The 22500-nt window shown below is 33.5% G+C and overlaps 1 protein-coding gene across 6 annotated transcripts in view; it reads left to right on the top strand.

The window, feature by feature from the left end:
* Positions 1-22500, top strand: part of LOC144968316 (DNA mismatch repair protein Msh6-like) — a 62550-nt gene that overhangs the window by 25924 nt on the left and 14126 nt on the right. For all 6 annotated transcript variants that reach the window (XM_078906561.1, XM_078906564.1, XM_078906563.1 and 3 more), the window contains 26 exons: positions 1-174; positions 951-1116; positions 1912-2132; positions 2483-2574; positions 3246-3372; positions 5207-5349; positions 5657-5794; positions 6685-6767; positions 7159-7246; positions 8374-8433; positions 8975-9049; positions 9503-9638; positions 10701-10840; positions 11170-11238; positions 11458-11529; positions 12021-12231; positions 12973-13042; positions 13431-13566; positions 13910-14018; positions 14846-15008; positions 17780-17860; positions 18558-18653; positions 19544-19640; positions 20489-20543; positions 20956-21056; positions 21221-21450. The exon at positions 1-174 is cut by the window's left edge. In XM_078906561.1, coding sequence (XP_078762687.1) covers positions 1-174; positions 951-1116; positions 1912-2132; positions 2483-2574; positions 3246-3372; positions 5207-5349; positions 5657-5794; positions 6685-6767; positions 7159-7246; positions 8374-8433; positions 8975-9049; positions 9503-9638; positions 10701-10840; positions 11170-11238; positions 11458-11529; positions 12021-12231; positions 12973-13042; positions 13431-13566; positions 13910-14018; positions 14846-15008; positions 17780-17860; positions 18558-18653; positions 19544-19640; positions 20489-20543; positions 20956-21056; positions 21221-21450 — 3133 coding nt within the window. The remainder of the gene's footprint in view (positions 175-950; positions 1117-1911; positions 2133-2482; positions 2575-3245; positions 3373-5206; positions 5350-5656; positions 5795-6684; positions 6768-7158; positions 7247-8373; positions 8434-8974; positions 9050-9502; positions 9639-10700; positions 10841-11169; positions 11239-11457; positions 11530-12020; positions 12232-12972; positions 13043-13430; positions 13567-13909; positions 14019-14845; positions 15009-17779; positions 17861-18557; positions 18654-19543; positions 19641-20488; positions 20544-20955; positions 21057-21220; positions 21451-22500) is intronic.

The raw sequence follows: 22500 nt of genomic DNA, 5'->3' as shown, positions 1-22500 counted from the left end.
AAACACCAAGTGGGAAACAACCAAATTTATTTTCCTTCTTTAAAAAAACACCCAAATCTGATAGCAAAAGCACACAGAATGAAATTCTTTCACCTAGAAAATCCCCTAATTCAAAGAAAGACAGCCCTAAAGCAAAAGAGAAGGTTTCACCCAAAGTTAAAGATCCGCCAGCAGGTATGTTATAATGATTTGTCACACTCAGTCTTTCAAAAGTATCGTGCTGCTTTCATTCAAATTGCTTTGTATTGAGTTAACTAACATCAATGATAAGCGTTTGTTGAAACAAAAGGTTTTCATTTTGGAATTGGGTATCAGTGAAGGGATTTCAGAAGAAAAAAAAGAAAGATTATTTCAGAGAGGAAACACAATAATATGTTTTCAGTGGATATGATAAGTGGATAGCATTTGTCATTCTCTTACTAAGTTATAAGAAATTCATTATGGAGGAAAATAAAGAACAGCTAAAGAATATTTAAAGAATTTGCTTGTTAACATCATGTTAAAATGCTTGTCTATACCAGAGCACATTCCATTGATATTAGACCCAGCTGCTCCAACATAGAGGAAGAAGGATGAATCTGACTATCACAGTTGAGATAATGCTAAAAAAGTATTTTGACATATTTTGTTTGAAGATGTCTAAGCCGGTCGTAATTCACGCAAATTTTTGGTAGAGTATTCCAATCTTTTACGGTACTCTTTATGTACTTAAAAAAATTCACACACATCTAATTTCATCAGAATAAAACAGTAGTTTGGTATGGAACAAAATGGTAGGCTTTCCGTGATGGAAGGAGGCAATAAAACAAACCAAATTTAAAGCATTCTCACACAAGTCCATTTTCAACTATTGGCTAATTTTCAGGATCCCAATGAATTTTAATTAATTTCTGACAATTTGCAAAATTCCTGATAGAATTCAACCATTAATAAACATTCAATTTCATCAGAATGGAAAGTTGGAGACGTGGTGTGGAGCAAATTAGAAGGCTATCCATGGTGGCCCAGCCTGATATGTAATCACCCCACCCAAAATACACATTCTAAAGGTGGCAAGGTACCACAGATACATGTACAGTTCTTTGAAGAAGTATCCAGGGCCTGGATCAAAGAAAAGTAAGTCCAGTCTCTGCTTGGATTTTATGTCCATTTTTTAAAAGAGATTTTATGTCATTTGCAACTCTTCAAGGCCACTTCAATGGCAGAAAGAATTTGATATTCAGAGGACTAGCATATATATATATATATATATTTTTTTTTTAGATAGAAGAATAATGAAGGAGTTAGGCTGGCTGTTATCTTATTGTGCAAATGTTTAGCCTACATTGCATCTTGTTTATCTTTACTCTTGACCATGTGGATAATGTTGACATTTGGAGTAATGGTTCGAATTCCATCACAAGCAATTTTTTTTCACAATGTTTTTCTTGTTGCACTTTTCTGTTTATGATATCTCTTATCAAGAAAAGACAAATTAAATACCCCCCCCCCCCCCCAAAAAAAAAGTCCTTGGAAAAGGCTTTTTACCCGCATTCTCTCACTGTACTCAGAACAAGTACTTGGCAGGTAACAGCGTTGTCTGTCCTTGAAAAAATTTGTATTAGTGCCTTAAAGGCATCATGTGTTGCTGTTGCCTTTGGTGAAAATAGAGGCTTCTGAATTAAATAATCTACTCGTATTTTCACCTTTTCATGACTATTTTTTTATTGTTGGTTTCAGACAGGTTCTTACTTCCCCCCTGCTTTAGAAGTGCTTTATATAGATGCTCCTAGATGTTTTGTTTTCCTTTTTGTTTGTCACTTTATTGTCCTGAATACTCAGGTTTTTGTTCCGACTCACTCCATTAATTTCAACAATATACTCTTTTACCTTTATTTCATCACAATTTTTTAATCAACTGTTGTTTGACAGGTATGTAAAGCCGTTTAAGGGTTCCACTGATGAATCATTCCAAAGAGGTGGTCAATATTTCTCCCTCAATCACAAACTCCGTCAGGCTGCAACAGAGGCAGACAAAGCCATTGCCATGCCTATTGAGGACAGGCTGAAACTCGTGGTGGATCTTCAACCTTCCAGTGAAGAGGAAGAGGAAGGGGAAGATGATGTAATAGACGACAAAATGGATTTTGATCGTAAGTATTATACAGTGATGATAATTTTTCGGGGATCTGCGGAATTTCGTGATTTTGGGATTTTCTCAGAAATTTTCCGATGATTTTGCAGTGTCAAACATTGTCCTCTTAATTCCGCTTAATTTTAATGATTTTCATGTAACGGTACTGTTCCAATTAAGCTGCTTGCTCTATATTATTATTATTACTATTATTATTATTATTATTATTATTATTATTATTATTATTATTATATTATTATTATTATTATTGTTATTATTATTATTTTTATTATTATTATTATTATTATTATTATTATTATTATTATTATTATTTTATTTATTTTTCTTCTTATTTATGTACATGGACAGCTGCCATATTTGATGCAGAAATGTCAGATGAAGAAAAAGGAGATCATGCAGTCAATGGAGATGCCAACTCAAGCAGTCCATCGGAAAAGAAAGTAGGGAATCATTTTTTACCCTGTCAAAAATAAATATAAAAATTGCATCATTTTGACAATTAGAGACTCTGGTTTAAATTGCATTTTATTCAAAGTCTTTAATAAAATATTTAAAAAACTGAATATCTAAGATCAGAATGTTCAAGAGAACATTTATATTTCACTTATCACCATTTGAAAATGTAATAATATCAATAATAATGGTCATGAGAATGATAAAGATGATGATAATAAAAATAATAATAATACTTATAATAATTATAATAATAATAATAATAATAATAATAATAATAATAATAATAATAATAATAATAATAATATAATAATAATAATAATAAAGATGATGATGATGATGATGATAATGATATAATGATGATAATAATAATAGTAATAAAAAATAACACTAATAATGATAATAATACTATTAATGATGATAATATAATATTAATAATTTTGATAACAATAATGATAACAATAATAATAAGAAGAAATACAAAATATTAATATTAATAACAAAAAGATGATGATGGTAATGGTTGAAATGTTGAACGTAAATGACCAGATTCCACCTTGGTTAAAATATTGAAAGTGAATGGCCAGATTTAGTGTTTATTTTTCTTTCGTACTAGAATCATTTTTTTGAAGTTGGAATTTTGCCTTTTTTTCACCAGGAGAACTCAATTCCTGACCAATCTCCAAAGCAGCGAGCCAAACCTAAAAGGAAAGCAGCCAAAATAGCAGACATGAAAAGCAAAAGGAGAAAAATCATCAAATCAGAAAGTTGCGATGATGAATCAGGTTGATTATAGATATTTGTTATTTGATCCAAATTTCTATTCACATTAAATTATCTCTCCAAATGGTTCTCAAGTCTAATTGTGATTTGTGGCTTCATTCTTGTATAATGTCAGGGTGAAAAAGGTGCTGAAAAGTGAACTAAAAGTTAAAATTGAAATGATCAGAAATTCAGACATTCAATTTTTTTTTCTTTTTCAGTTTAAGCAACTTTATTTCTACTCTTGAGTAAAGCATATTGTTTTAAACCAGTTTTCATAATTTTGACTGAAAATTCAAATTTCAGCATCTCGTTCACTCCGACATCAAATTGTACCAGTTTGAGGTGATGTCACATTTTGCATAACCGCCTACCATCACGATGAAATTGGGACTGCAATTTGGTGGAAGAGAAGAAAAGAAAGAAAACAAGCAAAAAAAATTAAAAAATAGCAGTCTTCTTTTGGTCAACAATGGAGAACACCTTCACAAGGTGGTGGGCAGACTTTAGGATGAGTTCAATAGATACACTTGTGAAACTTTTGAAGATTTCTTTAGCACTTCACAATTGAGCAATGGTTTGTACTATTCAAAAGCGTCAACTTTTTTGGTATTAAGAAGTATGGAACACTTTTTTTTTAAATGTTGTAACTCCTCGCCATTCCTCATTTCAATTGTATGAATGTGAAAGGGTCTTCAGTCAAATGAGGAAAACTTTAGATGAATCCTGAGCTTAGAGATGTCAGGTGGCCTGCATTTCATGAAGTCAGATTTTACTCCTTTCTATGAAACATAATTTAATTCGAAATTCTCCAAGAGGGCAAAAGCTGCTACAAAAGAAGCTGTGAAGCAGTAATAGATGCAACTTTAGACTATTTATATGAACAGAAATAACTCTTGCATGTTTTAGGATTATGATTTTTTGACCAGCAAATTGAAACAAAGCCAGACAAATGGAGAGTACATGATGTAAGCTTTGATGTTTAGCAATCTTTATCTAGATTATATTTTATAGTCCAAACCTACTGCCTTTTAGCTCTTTGAAAAGTTGTCTGCTTGGCATTTTGCATGAAAACTTTAGATTTCTATGTTGCTTTGCCTCAGATCTATACTATATATGGTTTTGCTATGGCACTGACCCTGATTCCTCAATTAGAGAATAACAACAGTCGAATCATTTTTTTTTCTGTTAGTTGGGCGGGGGTATGACATAATTTTCTTATAAATCTACTGCTTTTCTGTAACTGATTATGACCTATTTGCATGTTGTAACAATTTGTGCCCTCGTTTTGCATAATTCTGATGTTTCTTTTCATTTGTCCAATGGATTGATAACATGGATTCTATTTGTCTTTTCTGTTATAAATCGTTCTGTTTGTTCTAATTTTTCTCATGAAATGAACTTTTCTTTCTCAGTCAGGCAGAGGATGCTGTATAAAAAATGTCTGGTGGTAATTGAAAATTATATGTATGTTTTTAAAGTTTGATTTTCTTTGTTTCATCAATATGCCCTTCTGCCACATCACGATATCGTCACCTAGACATTCCACGAAAGAACATAGATAATTCATCATACAAGATGTCTGATGTCAACAGGAATCAAACATTTTGTCCAAGTGAGCAAATTAGGGGTTAATAATCTTGCCCAAGGAAAAAAACAAAAGTGCATGAAGCGGGACTCGAACCCTGGACCTTCTGGGTCATAGTGCAATGCCTTAAGCACTCGGCCACTTCACCCCCCTATGATCAGTATTTAGAGAAACAAAATATATATGTTTTTTACACCTTTTTTTCTGTGCCTCCCTATATTTTTCAATATTTTTTGTTACTTATTATTTATTTTTTAAAATTATTTAAGAGGACGATTTCCGACCTGGCAAGGAAGATGAGGAGGAAGAAGATGATGTCTCTGATGATGATGACAGTGTCAGTAGTGGCGTTGATGAGGAGGAAGTGTCAGATGTGTCCATGTCAGAGCCAGAAGCCTCTCCTGTCAAAAAGGTAATAATGTGATGGGTCATGGTTGGTTACCTTAAATCTTTTAATGATTTTTTAAATTTTTTACTTCATACAATTTGTTGATCTATGAAATAATTAGTCCTCTGATTACTAGCAACATTTCTTTTTTCTCTCTTTTAAAATTTGTGTATTTTTTGTTATGAATTTTTCGATAGTCACAATTGTCAGTTGGTATTAGAGATTTCCCCTTTTCATATAAATTAATGCCTTGGTCAACTTATAAATAATTTCAATTTATGACTAATTACAATATTTTTTCTTCCTTTTTTTTTACACTTATTGTGTGCAGAAGAGAAAAGCCCCAGCTCCTAAAGCAGAGGGAAGTTCAGTGAAGAAATTAGTCTTGTCTGACAAGAAAGCATCTGGAGGGTCACCCACTGTGAGCACAAATACGAAATCCAAGCTATCCTTGTTTTCAGCGCCTGAGGTGAGTAAAATCTCGGTAGTAAAAATTGATGCCAATTCAGAAACATTTTACAATTTAATTTCATGAAGGGGAACAATTAATATCCAGGTGGTTGTCTTGTGCATTGATATAATCGAAAATAGATAGTTAATGAATATTGCTGGACTTGCCTTTAGACAAGAAATTATGGTCATAGTCTTACGGGAAACAGGTAAAGATACAAAACTTTATTATGGTTAGAAAGGGTGGACAGCATCTGGTATGAGAGTGGTAGCAAAAGCAGTCAAATGTGAGAAGACATTGTATTAGTCAGTGGGCTTAATGTGTCCTAGAGCTTTAGAGATAATGCCTTTAACAGCAAGGCCAGGGTCCAGTCCTATTTTCTATTCATTAAAAAAAGAAAAAGGAAGTAGTCCGTCAGAGTCATTAGGTCCATGGAGTGAGAGTTTATATTGGTTTCTATAGAGCTAAACAGACAATAGCTATTGCTTACTACCCTTTGGATAGGATGCTTGTCTATTGCAAAGTCCTTTCCACCAGATCTTAAAGACCCAGCTATCCAATCATAAATGGGTAGATAGGGGGTCAGAAAAAAATCTTTACTTCATCCATGAGAATCAAATGCTCTACTAAATTATATTCATATTACCTATCATTCTCTGATGAATTGATTTCTTTTCAATTGTCTCTCAATAGGTTCTACTCTTTGTGACTAAGGTTTTTTGAACCATATGTATTCAAACATGATAAACATTACTATACCTTTTAGCTTTCAATAAGAGTTGACAATGCTTGTTTCATCTATAAACAGCAATTTCTACTAACATATCCATAAAGACTTGGGGCACTCTCAGATTACTTCAGACTGAATGACATTATATTTGTTTGTATTTTTTTCCCTCCTTTTCCAGACATCAAAAGAGGATTCTGGTGATTCAGATAATCTCAATTTTACACATCTCAAATTTGAATTTCTTCAACCTGATAAAATAAGGTGATAATTGAAAATTTGTCTGAGATTCGGGATTGAATTATGGATAAGATGCAGCTCAAGTATTATTTTAGAATAATTCATCTATTACAATTGCAATATTTAAATAGAATTTTTGCCATCTGTTTAAAATCATTATGGAAATGTAATTTAATTTTTCATCGATTCATCTACTTATTTTGAGATATTTATCTACCATTTTTTTTTTTTTTTTTGATCAACATGTATCAATTGTGACTAAAATTTCTGCCCGTCTCCCTGAGTGTGTGTCGATGAAGAGTGTCGTATAATTTCAGTGTCAATTGAGTTGATTTATATTACCGCTCTACTTCTACAACTTGACTGATATCATCTTGTAAAGTATCTTTCTTTTTTTTTTTTTTTTTTTCGACAGAGACAAAATGAGAAAACCCAAAACAGATCCTGAATACAACCCAAGAACACTATTTGTGCCAGAGTCATTCTTGAATCAACAGACACCAGTAAGTTGTAACTGATTCCATGTGTCACTGTGTTGACTTTGTGATGTTGGTATCTCCTTGGTTGTGTTTTAGATACAAATAGAAATAATTGAGGCTCATTTCCATTTTAACGTATTTTAATTTTGTTCTCTCTTATATTTAATGTTATGTTTTCATGATTTTGATTTATCTGTTTGCATAGGTAATTAATTGATTTAAGATACAATATTGAGTAGGCCAATTTCTTGAAAAAAATGTAGAATGAAGACTTGTAATTGTAATACTATACCTCACGTGATATGATAATTTCACTCTAATTTTTGTTTTTGAAAGGTTATTGTAAAAATATGATAAAATTCCCTTTATTCATCCTATAGGGAAAATTTGTCTCTAGATCTGGGATAACTCAGGCATCAGCCGCAGTGCAGCTCTGCAAATAGTTGCTAGTTGTAGTTGCTATAACTAATGCTAACAGTTCGGAAAGATTTATAAAAAATGGCTTTAGCATGTTTCATTTTGACATTTTTATTTAAGTCTGAATTCATCGTTAAATGAATAAGATTAACGGAAAATATTTTGTTTAACATTTTTTATTTTATACTTGAAAAGATTAATGAAAGATATTTTGTGTGACATTTTATATTTTATACTTGAAATGAAAAACAAATTATCTCCATTTTTATGATAACATAACAATTCTTTTCCCTGTGCAAAAATGTTCTGTCATTAATCCATGAGCGCTGTGAGCTTGAAATCTGTGCTTTAAAAATATTTTGTCAGTCTTTTAGATGAATTAAGTACTTGTTTTAATTTCGGCTTGTTACATTTAGATATAGAGGTCTGACAGCTGATTTGGTAGAGTGCTCGCTTCATATACTAGTATTGTTTTCCAACCCCACTGTCCACCCAGCAGTGATTGATTGGATAGCCGGGTCTGTTCGATCTGGTGGAAAATAATTTACAAAAGGGTAGCATGCTATTACTACCGTCTGTTTAACACTAAAGAAATTGGGATAAACTCTGGCTCCATGGGCCTTTTGGTTCTGACTAACTACATTTAGATTTATTAAAATGTTGCCAAATATGGCTTACACAATTGACTTTTGTCAGACAGTGTATTCAAGTGTATTTTTGTTTGTTTCATCCAGGCTATGAGACAGTGGTGGATCCTGAAATCAGATCATTTTGACACAGTTCTCTTCTTCAAGGTAAGTTATTTATTTTGAACACATAAGTGGCTCAGTGCCATGATGTTTTCCTTTAAATTAAGCCAAGCATTTTTGAGCATTGGCAGTGAGTGGATTGATTGTTTTAAAAAAAACATTAAAATATATGATCCCAGCATTGTGTTCTTGGGTACAGCCATTTATATCTCACCTTACTCAATTCAGGTGTGAATGACTACCTGGCTATTGATAGTTATGGATGCTTATTATAAGTTCCTATCAGAAAAGGAGGGATTTAATAGCATATCGAATTCTTGACAATATGATGTGGTTAGTCTTTTCAAAAAGTATTACTGAATATGCCTATCTGTAACGGGAGCTAAAAATGAGTAGGTCTCAGAGTTTTGCTTAGTAACAGGCTGGTTTCGTATAGAAATATCCAAAATGATTAAAATGATTTTTCATTTCTGATCTCATATTCATAGTTTTTACTAAAAGTACTGTTGTAACTTTCTTTCTTGTTAATTGATTTTATTTTAACCTATGACATTTTTCCTGAGCTTGTCATGTTGTCTCTTTTAAGGTTGGAAAATTTTATGAGTTGTATCACATGGATGCAGCCACTGGTGTCACAGAACTAGGTCTCATCTACATGAAGGTAACAATGCAGATGATTACGAATCATTACCAAACAATTATTGAAATCTTGGTAGATTGGTCCTTTTGTTTTAAAAGTTTTATTTATTTTAAGGAGTGAGAACGCACAGTAATTCTTGTATTTTGAGTTTTTAAATGTTCTATAATGCCTTTATATGTTAAAAGACTTCTATAATGATGAATTAATGATGTTTAATCTATGATGATACAACATGTATTACACAATGGGGAAAAATCATAGCATTGATAAATAGAAAACAAAGTAAAATCTATTCTTTTTCCAATTATTATTGGTTCTCAGATGATGTAATAACATAAATACCCAGCAGTTTATTTGATTTCTCCTTCGAAAATAGAAATAAGATCTATGTCCAGCTTGAAGACACTTTAAAAAGTTTTGGTCACTCTATCTTGATTTTGAATAATGCTTGCCTATTGGTTCTGTCACCTTAAGGGAGATTGGGCTCATTCTGGCTTTCCTGAGATAGCCTTCACTCGCTATGCAGATGCCCTCATCCAGAAAGGTTACAAAGTGGCCAGGGTTGAGCAGACAGAGACACCAGACATGATGCAGGAAAGATGCAGAAACAGTGAGTCATTTGTATTTTGGAGCTATAGAGACAATTTTTGTTTTGCTTTTGCAGTACATCCACTGGGTACATAGACATATACAGAATGGTTTCATTTGGGCAATTTGACTAGTCTGTAATGCTTGGTAAAATATTTTGATATGAACTCTGTAGCCATTGTCATTTTTTCTTCCTGTTTTTATCAAATTTCTTACTATACTAGTTTGGTGACTATTTGAAACATGGCTAGGTTCATTTCTTCAAATTTCAGAAAATATTCTTTCTATAGTTGATACTAGAGATAATTAGTAATTCAAACAAAAGTAAGACATTAAAGTTCTTAAAGTTGATGCATGTAATCATTGCATATTTAAAGATCAAAAGAATCACTTCATGGGATTTTTGTTCCTTTAATTATTTATTTTTTAAATTTTAGAAAAGAATATTTTTATACAATGATTATCTATGATTGACACTCATTTCTAAGCGCTTACCTTTTAAAATGAAAACTCTCCTAGTGGTGAAACAGCATACATTTTACATGTAGGTCCCGACAAGCAGATTGTTTTGTGCTTGTACAATTTTGAGACGAAGACAACAATGTCTTCCACCAAGGATACCTCTGAGTTTAACGTCAATCTCTGAAAGGACCAGAAAAATCTGTGGAAAATACCTCTCCAAAGAGCATACTATCAAGGTTACCAATTGGGGGCTCAAACCCTCAGACTTAACATTTGTGGTTTTAGCCACCCAAGACTGAAATTGCTACATAGTACTAGACTGATGGACTTTATGGTGTAATTTTGATATTCAATGCAATGATTTGTTTGCTTATATTATTTAAAGTGCTTTATATTGAGTTTTGGCTACTTTTATTGCTGACGACTACTATTACCATGAAACAATTTTGAATATTTCTTTGTTACTTAAACTGTAAACAATGAGACATGTAGTGATCATATAAATTTCAGTTTACCAAGGTATGACATCTTACATTACAAGTGTTTTGTTAAAAGATCTATTTTTTCAGTACGTTGTTGAGTTAAAAATGTTCGATATTTGTTATCTTATTTCTTGATTCAGTGGGTCGCTCAGCAAGTAAATATGACAAGGTGGTGAAAAGGGAAGTCTGCCAAGTTAACTCCCAAGGTGTTCGAATCTCAAGTAATCTGGAAAGGGATGTTGGTGATGCCAACAATTATATTCTGGCAGTTTGTGAGAAGGTAGCATGAGTTTTTGAAATTTTAAAGATAAATTCTTATTAAAGATTCATATAAAAGCTTTAGATTTTTCCAAAATAATTTTATTTTAAGTCTTCTTTTTATCTCGTCCTCATCTTCATCTAATTTTTATCTCCTCCATATTGTCTTATTTCTCAATTATCCTCCTCTTCTCTGACAAAATTATTCATCAGTATATTAAAACTGGTTTTGATTTTTTTTGGAAAGCAGTTCAAAGCCAGGAATGTTGTCAGATGTAGTCCTTTGCTCTGTTTCTTTTGATGATTGAGTCAGACATGGTGTTTATTGTCCTTATTTTTTATATTTTTCAGGAAGGCAGCCATGAAGGATGTAGTGTATTTGGTGTTTGCTTCATCGATACATCTATTGGAACTTTTCATGTGAGAATGTTTCCATCTTTTTTTATGTTTTGTAAGGAAAATTAATTGATTTTATCAATTCACGGTCCGGTTTTGCTCAATCATTCCCTACCCCCTTTTTAAAATTTTTGTTCAAATTTTCCAAGTTTCTTAAAGATTTTTCTATAATATTGTTTGCTTTGACACTTTTTAAAACTAATTTTAAACTTTGTTGTTTTCACCTACCTTTATTCTCTTCAGATTGGTCAGTTTGAGGACGACCGTCACATGTCTCGATTCCGTACCCTAATTGCTCATTATATGCCATCGCAGGTATGGACAGTCATCTCATAATGAGGATAAGTAAAAAAGAAGGAAAATTGATTTACCTATTATTATTATTATTATTATTATTATTATTATTATTATTATTATTATTATTATTATTATTATTATTATTATTAATATTATTATTATTATTATTATTATTATTATTATTATTATTATTATTATTATTATTATTATTATTATTATTATTATTTTTTTATATTATTATTATTATTATTATTATTATTATTATTATTACACCAATGATGATGATATTATTAAAATAATAATAATAATGATGATGATGATGATGATGTTGATAGTAGTAGTAGTAATGATAGTAATAATAATGATGATAATAATAACAAAGATTATGATGATGACGATGATAATGATAATCCCTGGTTTTCTTCTGAAAATTAGTCTAAAATATTCATCAGAAAGAAGTCTCAGTAAGATCTCTTATGAACAGTTGACTTTTATTTATCCCATTGTAGATTTTGTATGAGCGAGGCAAGATTTCACTCAAAGTCCTTCAGGTGATAAACGTCAACCTCTCGTCTGCCATTAAGGAAGCCTTGACCTCAGGCACTGAGTTCTGGGAAAGTGGGAAAACGCTGCAGAGACTGGCAGAGGAAAATTATTTCAAAGTGGAGGGAGAGGTTGAGTCTGAGTGGCCCCCAGTCCTGAAGAAAATGCTTTCAGATAGTGAGTGTGTCTCTGTTCATTTTAATCATACGTATGTGTTCCATCATGTCAGGATGAGCCGTGTGTTTGAAAGTGGCTTTATAGTAGAAATGATTAGAAATATGAGATTTTAGTTTTTATCACTCTAAGAAACTAAGTTTATTGTCTTTAAAACAAAATAAATAAATGAAATTTAACCCAGGTTTCATGTAATGGACCCAGGAAATCAATTGGCATCTACATCACAACGACATAATATCACTGTGAGGTGATGTGTCATTTATAGTGTAAAATGTTATACACGTTCCTGTTAATGCAAGTCAACAATATTTTTGCTATTATTATAGGCAATAAGATGTAGCAAAAGGAAGTGATCTTCCTTGCTGACAATATTTTTTTGAGTCTGATCAAGCTATCAGATCCTTTGAGCTACATGTGCCCAAGCATCTCTAAACAGTGTTATATTGGGGAGAACCGGAAGAGTAACTTTTTAAAAAGTTGATTTTAGATAAATGCCATCTATGAGGAATATGAGTTTAAACATTCAAAACAGTTCCTAATTTTGACGATTTTAAATTTAAAGTTGTTTTGATTAATCTATTCATTTCAACATAATATCAGATTGGCATGTGGGCACATACTGATAAGGTTTCTTGGCGTTATGTTACTTATAGGTACACCTTGCCTTTGACAGTGAGGTTGTGATAGCTATCTGCTGTATAATAATAGAATGTTTTTCATATTGACTTTTCTCTCTGACAGATGACACCCTTGGCCTTACAGCATCTGATTCTAGTTCTCTTGCTATCCGAGCCCTTGGAGCATTAACTTGGTGAGTTATGTTACATTTAATCTGCTTCTTAAGACAGGTTTTGAAACAATAATGAAGAATTTAAAGATAAAAATGGAAAACCTAATAGCTCGACAAATATTGGTTAGAGCCTGGGGCTGCTCAGACAATAGACCTCTGATGTCTTGTTTGATTTTTTTTTTTTTTAACACCTTTCAACAACTCATTTATACCCAAATAGAATACCATGTGTTAAGTGCGTTTACCTTAGATCTCAATGACAGGTCAGAGTTTTGTGGTTGTTGTCCCTCATCCACCACATTCTGTGAGATGACGATGCATCGTGTGGCATAGCCACTGGTGCCATATCACAACTTTAGAATTACATGTCTATAGAATGTAGCTGTAAGTTCAATTTGATGTGTTATAGGTACCTCCAGTATTGTCTCATAGACCATGAGATGTTGTCAATGAAGAAGTTTGAAGAATATAAGCCTTTAGATAACTCTGCCAGACTGCCAGTAAGAGATACAGATGACACTTTTGATGTGAAGCAGCGACACATGGTAAGTTAATGTTCTTTGTGTCTGAGCTTTTGTTGTCAGATCCCATTATAATGTTTGATGCAAATCTTTCAAAATTTGAGCTGTAAATAATTAAAAATTTTTGAAAAAGTTTTGATAAATACTAAAACATTTCTTTTGAGTCTCCTCTTTAATACATAAAAATAGAATGTTTTTTTTCTGAAAAGATGTTTGGAAGGATTGAGCATTAAAATGACAACCCTGTAAAAGAAAAAGAAACAACAGAACTCAACTTACTTATTAAAAAAAAAAAAGTCATAAAATGTGTAAACAGCTTCATAGACTTTTGTATTTCAACACTTTAAATAAAATTGTGCTTGACCAGGTTCTTGATGGGGTGACAATGGCCAATTTAGATATTGTCAAAAACTGTCAGACAGGAACAGCCGAGGGGTCCCTCCTTGAAAGACTTAATATGTGTACCACTGCATTTGGTGAGTTTTCAATATAACGGCATTCATATATTTACTGGTTTCTTTCTTCTGCCTGGGTGGGGTTCCTGATCTCCCATAGTGGGTAGGGAGGCACTTGCTGTGTCTTCTTTCCCTCTATAGCTGTTTCCCAATTTGCCTTATGTCACTGACTTGGAATGAGATTACTTGGTTTTGTCCCGGCCCTGGCCTGGAGGGAAGCAGTGCAATGTATAGTTATTGTTTTGGTATATATTGTTTTCCTTGTAAATCATCTCCCTGTATGTAGTTTTATATCTGTTGTTTTGAAATGATGATGTAAGCATTTGAGTGTCTTCCTCTTAGTGGGATCTTATTGATAATATTGGATTTGATGCAACAAAGACAAAGGCTCCTGCAAAGGAGAGGGGATAGTTAAGAGAGTTGTCTTTGTTTGCTCATTAAAACGGTTCATTTTAGGTGGGATGCGAAGCTCGGTCTCATTTTCAGTGTTGTTTTTCAATAATCATTTGGCATCCCTGTATGATTAACATTATTGAAAATTTGTGGAAAAGACATTAAATGAAATAAACCTCTTTTTCTACTATTTGAAATGGATCTTGGGTACCTTTGTATACATATTTAGATATGTTGAGCAACATTTAATCCCTTGTTCATGAATTTTTTTTAAAAAAGATAAAATGTTTTGTCCCATGCATGTGGGACTGAGAGTATTTCCTGACATTTCAGGAAAGAATTATAACTCATTCATTAAAACAAATGCTCAATAGCATCAGGGGATGCCCAGTTCATTTATAATTTGCAATTTGGGGTGTGTAGATATACTTTACCTTCTCCTCTATCCCTATCAGGCAAAAGACTGTTTCACCAATGGTTATGTGCCCCTCTTTGTCAACCGGGACCAATCAATGATAGGCTGGATGCAGTTGATGATCTCATGGGGTCAAGGGCACAGGTCGACGAGTGTGTGTCCCTCATGAAGACAATGCCAGACCTTGAAAGGCTTCTGGGAAGGTGGGTGATTTTTCTTAAAAAACCGTGTATCCTGGCCAAAATGAGTTGTGGACATTTTCTTGTTTTTTTTTTTTTTCCGCATCAACCATATCAATAATGAAAGTTGCAAATCATGTAAGTAAAAAAAAAAAAAAAGGATATCATCCTTTTTAAGTTATATTATTATCATTACGGATATATTCCAGAAGAATGGACAAAAAGTATGTTGATCCCCATATACAAAAATAAGGGACATGTTCAAGAATGTGGCAACTATAGTGGCATCAAGTTAATGAGCCACACAATGAAGATATTGGACAGAGTAATTGATTAGAGGATTAGAAAAGATGTAGACATAAGTGAAGAACAGTTTGGATTTGTTGCTGGTAAAAGTACAATGGATGATTTGCTCTAAATGTGACTGCAGAGAAGTATAGAGAAAAGCAAAGAGAATTACATTGTGTGTTCATTGACCTGGAAAAAGCATATGGTAGGGTATCAAGTAGTGATGATAATCTTCCGCGGAATTCCAGGATTTAGGTATTTTCTCAGAAATGTTCCGCTGATTTTGCAGTGCCAAACATTTTCCTCTGATAAAAGCTCGGGTCAAGTGGTGGATCCCTGAAAAATTCACCATCATTTCCTGTGTCATACTTTGATACCTGTGCTCAGTTGCATGAATTTAGGTGACACTCTCGTTTTTATGGCGTCAGTCTAGACAAACTGGCGCCAGATGTCAAAATTGAGACAAGGCAATTGATGGTCGAACAGGAAGGGGGTAGGGGAGGGGGGTAAATAAGTCTAGATTTTATATGTATGTAGGTCAAGAGTGGTAGTACAGTTATAGGTCCGTTTTAAAAGATTATTATAACCTCCCCCTAATAAGAAAAAAAAAAAATAGCCCCATAAATTAAATCTCTCTCTTTCTCTCTCTCTCTCTCTCTCTCTCCCTCTCTCTCTCTCTCTCTCTCTCTCTCTCTCTCTCTCTCTCTCTCTCTCTCTCTCTCTCTCTCTTTCTCTCTCTTTCTCTCTCTCTCTCTCTCTCTCTCTCTCTCTCTCTCTCTCTCTCTCTCTCTCTCTCTCTCTCTCTTTTTCACTCTCCCTCTTTCACTCTTTCTGTTTCCTCTTTCTATCTTTCCTTTAGCCATATATATCTCTCAACCATGCTTCTATCTATCTTCATGTTAATTTTATAAAGGTCATCTGGTTATAGAGATAATATATGTACATTAAAGGAGTGCTCAACTTAGTCTACTCTTTTTACCTTTGTTATTATAATGTTTTACAATTTTAATTTATTAAAGATACCTGAGTCTTATTTGTAAGATCCATAACCACTGTAACAAAGCTAAAACAAGTGAAAGCAAATACTTTCAGGCCTTTTGACCAAAAGTTAATTTAAAATCTCTTGAAACAAATTGCCATTATCATCACTGACCAAGAGAAGCAATGTGGTACTGTTTAAGAGCAAAGTGGGTAACAAAGAAATATATCAAGGTTATCCAAGATATGTACGAAGGAAACAAGACATTGGTAAGGACGGCTGTTGGCTCAACTGAACCATTTAATGTAAGAGTATGATTACACCAGGGATCTATTCTTAGCCCACTGCTGTTTACAATTGTAATGGATGTTCTCAAGAACACATTCGGCATGAGGCACCATGGAACATGATGTATGTGGATGATGTAGTAATTTTTAATGATACAAAAGTTGAGGAGGAAAAGGAGCTGGAGGGCTGGAGAGGGGTGTTGGAAAGGAGGGGTAAGGAGATTGAAGACAGTATTTGTGCATCGGACAACAGAGATCAGGACCACAAATAAAGATAGGAGAAGAGGATGTGCCAGAGACAAACCAATTCAAATACTTAGGAACAACTGTACAAGGAGTTGGAACAATGAGATGGAGCTAAGAAGAGGATCCAGAAAGGCTGGAATAATTGGAGGAAGGTAACAGGATTATGAGTGACAAACGAATTTCTGCAAAGTTTGAAGGGAAAAATATATACATCTGTTGTAAGACCAGCAATGTTGCATGGATTAAGAGACAACAGAGACAAAAAGGAAACAAGATAAAGAAGTTGAGGTGACAGAAATGAGGATGTTGAGATGGCCACTTGGTTGGACAAGAAAAAATAAAATGAGAAATGAAGGAATTCGAAGGTTGAGAGAAGATAGATTGAAATGGTTCAGACATGTTAAGAGACGAGAGAGGGAATACGTGTGAAAGAAAGTATTGGATATACAATTAGCATGAAAGAGAAAAAAAGAGATGCCCAAAGACTAGATGGATGGATAGGGTAAAGGACGATATGAAAGAACTGGGCCTGGAGGAAGATGATGCTATGAACTGAGGTGCATGGAGATGTGGGATTCATTATGGCAACCCTGTAAAATTCGGGATAAGTTGAAAGAAGATTATTATTATCATTACAGAACACCTCACTTGATTTCACGACACATGACCTGCAAAAATGCCTAAGAAGGTCATTTGTATCTCAGTTTGATCCAGCTTTTGACAGTAAGTCTGTTAGTCTGTAAAACTAGTCCTTTAGGACTAACATGGCTTGCAACTTTCACCATTGATATATAACCACTCTATTCGGCAGTTAACATTTTATTCTGTCATGATATTTAGGTATTGCAAAATCTGTACAGAAGATAGATTTGATATATATATATATTTGTATTGAAGGGTAATCATATTCATCTTTCTGTTTGTACACTGTTTTTTTTAAAACAATCTATCATTGTTTAAGTAACAGTAATTAGCTTTATTATTCCTTTTAACAGAATTCACACAATTGGAATGTATAACAAAGGTGCTAACCACCCAGACTCTAGGGCCATTATGTATGAGGAGGTCACTTACAGGTAAGTGGTCAGTCAGGCAAATTTAAAATTGTAACAAATATACTCTAAAACAAAGCAAATGTGATAATATAATCATAACTCTTGTTGTATGAATTGTTAGGGTTTAAATTTAAAGGATACTAATATTGGGAAGGGAAAATTATGAACTATTTTGTAAATTTTAAGATTGATGTTTGGTACATAAACCATGCTGTGATAAAAGTATTGTAGATGACAGTCTGAATTGCTTTAGTAAGTTACAACAACAATATGGCTGACCATGGTTTTTCTTCAGAAAATTGAAACCAATAATGTGTTTTACAATACTTTACAATAGTCTTGCATCTTATATAACGGACAGAAATCTAATCTGTGCTAAAAATAGAAACGAGGTTGGACTTAAATTTACCCAACATATGTCTATCTGTGACGATTTTTGTACATTTCAATTTTAGAATTCTACTAGAAAACATTGTATATATATCATTGTATGTATTTAAATCAGTGTTGATTTTTGAGTCAGTATATTGAAATGAGTGTAAGGTGATAATGAGCGTGAGATTTGAAATGCTAATGGTTATTATTTTACTATTATTCCAGTAGATTGATCAAATTGATTTTTTAATGTTTTTCTTCATCTATTATAACTATTGTTTCAAGTAAAGATTTGTTCCAATTACATTGTGGGCATTTTTTATAAAATGTTTTTTTTTTTCAGTAAAAGGAAGATAGAAGATTTTCTTTGTACCATTGATGGATTCCGTGCAGCTGTCAGGATGATAAAAAAATTTTCAGATGTCAAAGAATCCTACAAGTAAGAATATATTGACGTTAGAGGGCTGATTTGTTTAAAACAAAACTTATTTTTTAATAAAAATTTAGCTTTGCAAATTGCATTATATCCTCCCTTTTGTGCACATTATTTGTCCAAATAGTTGTATAGATTAATTCATTTCATATTTTTTTGTCAATGTAATGGAGACTTAAGAATAAAGTTCTAACATTTGGATATGATTTTGTCCATAACTGATTGTGATCGGTCTCTATTAAGAAATCTAGATGACATTGAGTCATAAAAAGATTATTAAAATTTCAGAGAAAAATCATAGAAAACTGTTTATTGGCTGATAATCTGAGAGCACATCTTCTCATCATTTTTGTTGTATACTACCAGCCAAGCTTTTGCAGGCATTCCAAGCTCAAAAATGTGGACCAAATGTTCTCTTCTGCTGTGCGGCTTTGTGGTCATGTGGTACGACATTCGCTTACAGGTCTCGGATTATGATCCTACTCTGAGTGGTGCAAAGTTGAATCCTTGAAAAAGGCTCTTTACTCACATTCTCTCACCGTACTCAGGTGTAAAATGAGTACCTCACTGGTAACAGCTTTGTCTCTGTCCAAAAATGTCCTGTCCTTCATGTTATGTGCTGCTATTGGGCTAAGGACCCCTTGTAAAGCACTTTGAATACATCAAATTAAGAAATTAAGGAGAGGCACTTTGAATACAATTATGTGATATTGTGCTATATAAAAGCTGGCGTTAAAGAACAAAAAAATTGTTTAAGTCATTCAGTTATCCATCTGTTTTGGTTGAAAAGGGACTAGGCCGTGTCATTTCTGTAAGTGGATTCTAATCACTTTTAATCTTGCCTTTTTTTCTCCCCTCGACTTTAATATCATAATGTCATTTTTGATTTGTGTCAGATCAAAACTTCTACGTCGTTGCATCACAGTTGAGACTGCAGAGGGAAATAAAGATGGACATTTTCCTGAAATTGCTGAAGACTTAGAATTTTTTGATGTAAGTGTATATAACTAGTTACCCCAACATACATATGCACCACTCTACTTTGTAGAACAGGTTTAAAATGATAAAACAGATAAAACATCAAATGAAAATTCTTTTCAGTTTCAGGATCATAATTTAGAAGAGTATCTATTTTTTTTAAAAAATGAAAGATGTTTTTCAGTATTTTAAGTTGCAAAGATGCACTTTTTTGCAGGAAATGCCTTTAAATTGTGCATTAAAAACCTATAGAAACTTCAAACGAAACCCCCAGCCCCCCACCCCCCCCCCACCTCCCTAAAAAAAAAAATGTTAATTATCCTGAGATTTTATAAGTCTGTCTAACATGTGTTTCAAATTTGTTTCATTGTGTGCTGTCTCCGATTATTTTGTGGTAATTCATTTCAGTTGCTGATGTTCATAGGATAAAATCTAGTACTAGGTGTCTATTTTTGTGTTATTTTATGGAAGGCTTAAATATTGAAGAGTATAATCTTATACCATTTTAACAAATGCGTTTTAATTTGTTTATAAATATCAGTGTTAATAATTTAATGTTTGCTATCAGCTGATTGTATAGTGTTTAAATCGTGGATTATAGGTTAAGGTTGGGTTGGTTTTTTATTCCGTTATATTTTTCTTTTTTCTTCTGGATCCTGGATAAAACCAAAGGATTTTTAATTGGAAATTACAAAATTCTTTCTTAAGCAATTGCCATATCGGTGCATTATTTTTTACGTTAATTGATGAGTATTGAATAACTTTGAAACATTTTTAAAAAATCAAGTGCCTTAGTAGTTGACACCATTCATCGAAAAGTTTAAAAACAAAAACGAAATATTAATTTTATTTCATCATTTCAGCAAGCATTTGACCACAAGAAGGCCAAGAAAGATGGAATCATTGTTCCAAGTAAAGGTAAGGGTCAAAAGGTCTCCAGTACTTTTGAAATGCGACGTTTGAAGATCCTTTGTTATCTAGGCTGCCTTCCCACCTCTCTAAAACGTCTTTTGAAAATTTTTGTTCTTTGGGTTTTCATGTTAAATGAATTTTGTCAAACTTGACTGAGAAAAAAGAAATTCTATAATTTTGTAGCTGCTGTTAGTGAAAATAAAAAATGTTTTGTTTTTTTTAAAAAGGGAAAATAAGCGACACAAAGTAAATGTTAAGTTTTAAAGGTTCAGCAATATAATTGATGAAGACCTCTAAACCTGCTTTGAGGATATTGATAGATTTACAAAGGCATCTGCATATACAATGCAGACTACTTTCATAGAGACTGCACAATTATTTTTTTTTATTCTTCTTTCTTTCATTCTTTCATTCTCAGGTGTCGATGAGGATTATGATGAAGCAGTTTCTGATATTAACAACATAGAACTCAGACTGGGTGATTACCTAGAGGCACAGAAAAAGTTGCTTGGATGTCGTGTAAGTTGTAAATGTTTTCTGTAAAAGGAAAGACATGGATTCTAATCTTAAGCTGGAAATCTGTGAAATGTGCAATATTTATTCTCATGTTTCCTTTTATTTGTTTATTCACTTTTGCCCTCTTAAAATTGAACATGAAATACTTCTTTTTTTTACATTCCCAGTCTATAGTTTATTGGGGAACTGGTAAAAATCGTTATCAAATGGAGATACCTGAAGTAGTGGCCAAGAAAGCTCCAGACTCCTATGAACTTATGTCATCCAAAAAAGGAGCAAAGCGTTTCCGAACCTCCAATATTGAAGAATTGCTGGCACAGCTCACAGATGCAGAAGAGAGAAAAGATGCAAGTTTGAAAGATATTATGAGACGGATATTTCACAGCTTTGATGAAAGGTTTCATATTGTTTATACGAGGGCTCTTTCATAATTAACCGAAAAATACCTGTAAAATCCGCGTTTTTTATGCTATCAACAAAATTCTTGCACGTGTTCATACCTTGACTCTTCCTTCATTTCTCTACGTAACAGCCAAGTCTGTCGACACACTTCTGCCAACGCCGCACCATGGAATAGATACCCTCTCGGAAGAAATTTCCGTCAAGGTTTTGTAGCCATTTCCGCACATGGTCAACAAGCTCTTCATCGACATCAAAGCGCTTTCCTGCCAGCTCACGTTTCAGTGGCCCAAAGAGGTGATAATCAGATGGTGCGAGGTCTGGACTGTGTGGTGGGTGTGGCAAAATCTCCCATCCATATTTCTCTAGCCAACCTTGCGTCACTCGTGCTGTGTGGGGTGTAGCGTTGTCGTGTTGCAAAATGACCCCGTTGGTCAACTGCCCTGGGCGCTTTCTGCGAATGGCCTCCCTAAGCTTGTCAAGAGTTTGGTAGTACCTTGCATCATTGATTGTTTCTCCAGGTTGTAAGGTTTCGAACAGAATAACACTACAACTGTCCCAGAAATCAGTTCCCATTATTTTTTTGCTGACCACATGACTTTGAATTTCTTCGCGACAGGTGAGGATGGATGTTTCCATGTCATCGAATCTTGCTTTGTTTCTGGGGTGCAATGGTGCAACCAAGTCTCATCACCGGTGACTATGCTGTCAAGAAAAGTCACATCGTACCCTAGAAAGTCTCCGCCGGCGTTGGCAGTATGCCCGTGAACCCTGCGTGAGCTCTTGCTTCTTCTCAAAAGTTCCCTGCAGATGTCCAATCTTTGTTCTTTATGATTGTCTGTCAATTGCTTTGGAACCCATCTTGCGCTGACTTTTCTGTCGCCAAGTTCATCAAATACAATTATATGGGCAGAAGTTTCCGAAATTTCAAGACTGCTTGCGATTTCATGAAGTTTCAACCTCCTGTCTTGACGAATAAGCTCATCGACTCGCTTCACATTGTCTTCTGACGTCGCAGTTATCGAACGCCCTCTCCCTTCCCTGTCTG

This window comes from Berghia stephanieae, chromosome 3 (assembly GCF_034508935.2).
Source record: "Berghia stephanieae isolate SIO BIC M18660-M18661 chromosome 3, UCSD_Bste_1.3, whole genome shotgun sequence".
Classification (NCBI taxonomy): Eukaryota; Metazoa; Mollusca; class Gastropoda; order Nudibranchia; family Aeolidiidae; genus Berghia; species Berghia stephanieae.
This window is presented reverse-complemented; position numbering and strand designations above follow the sequence as displayed.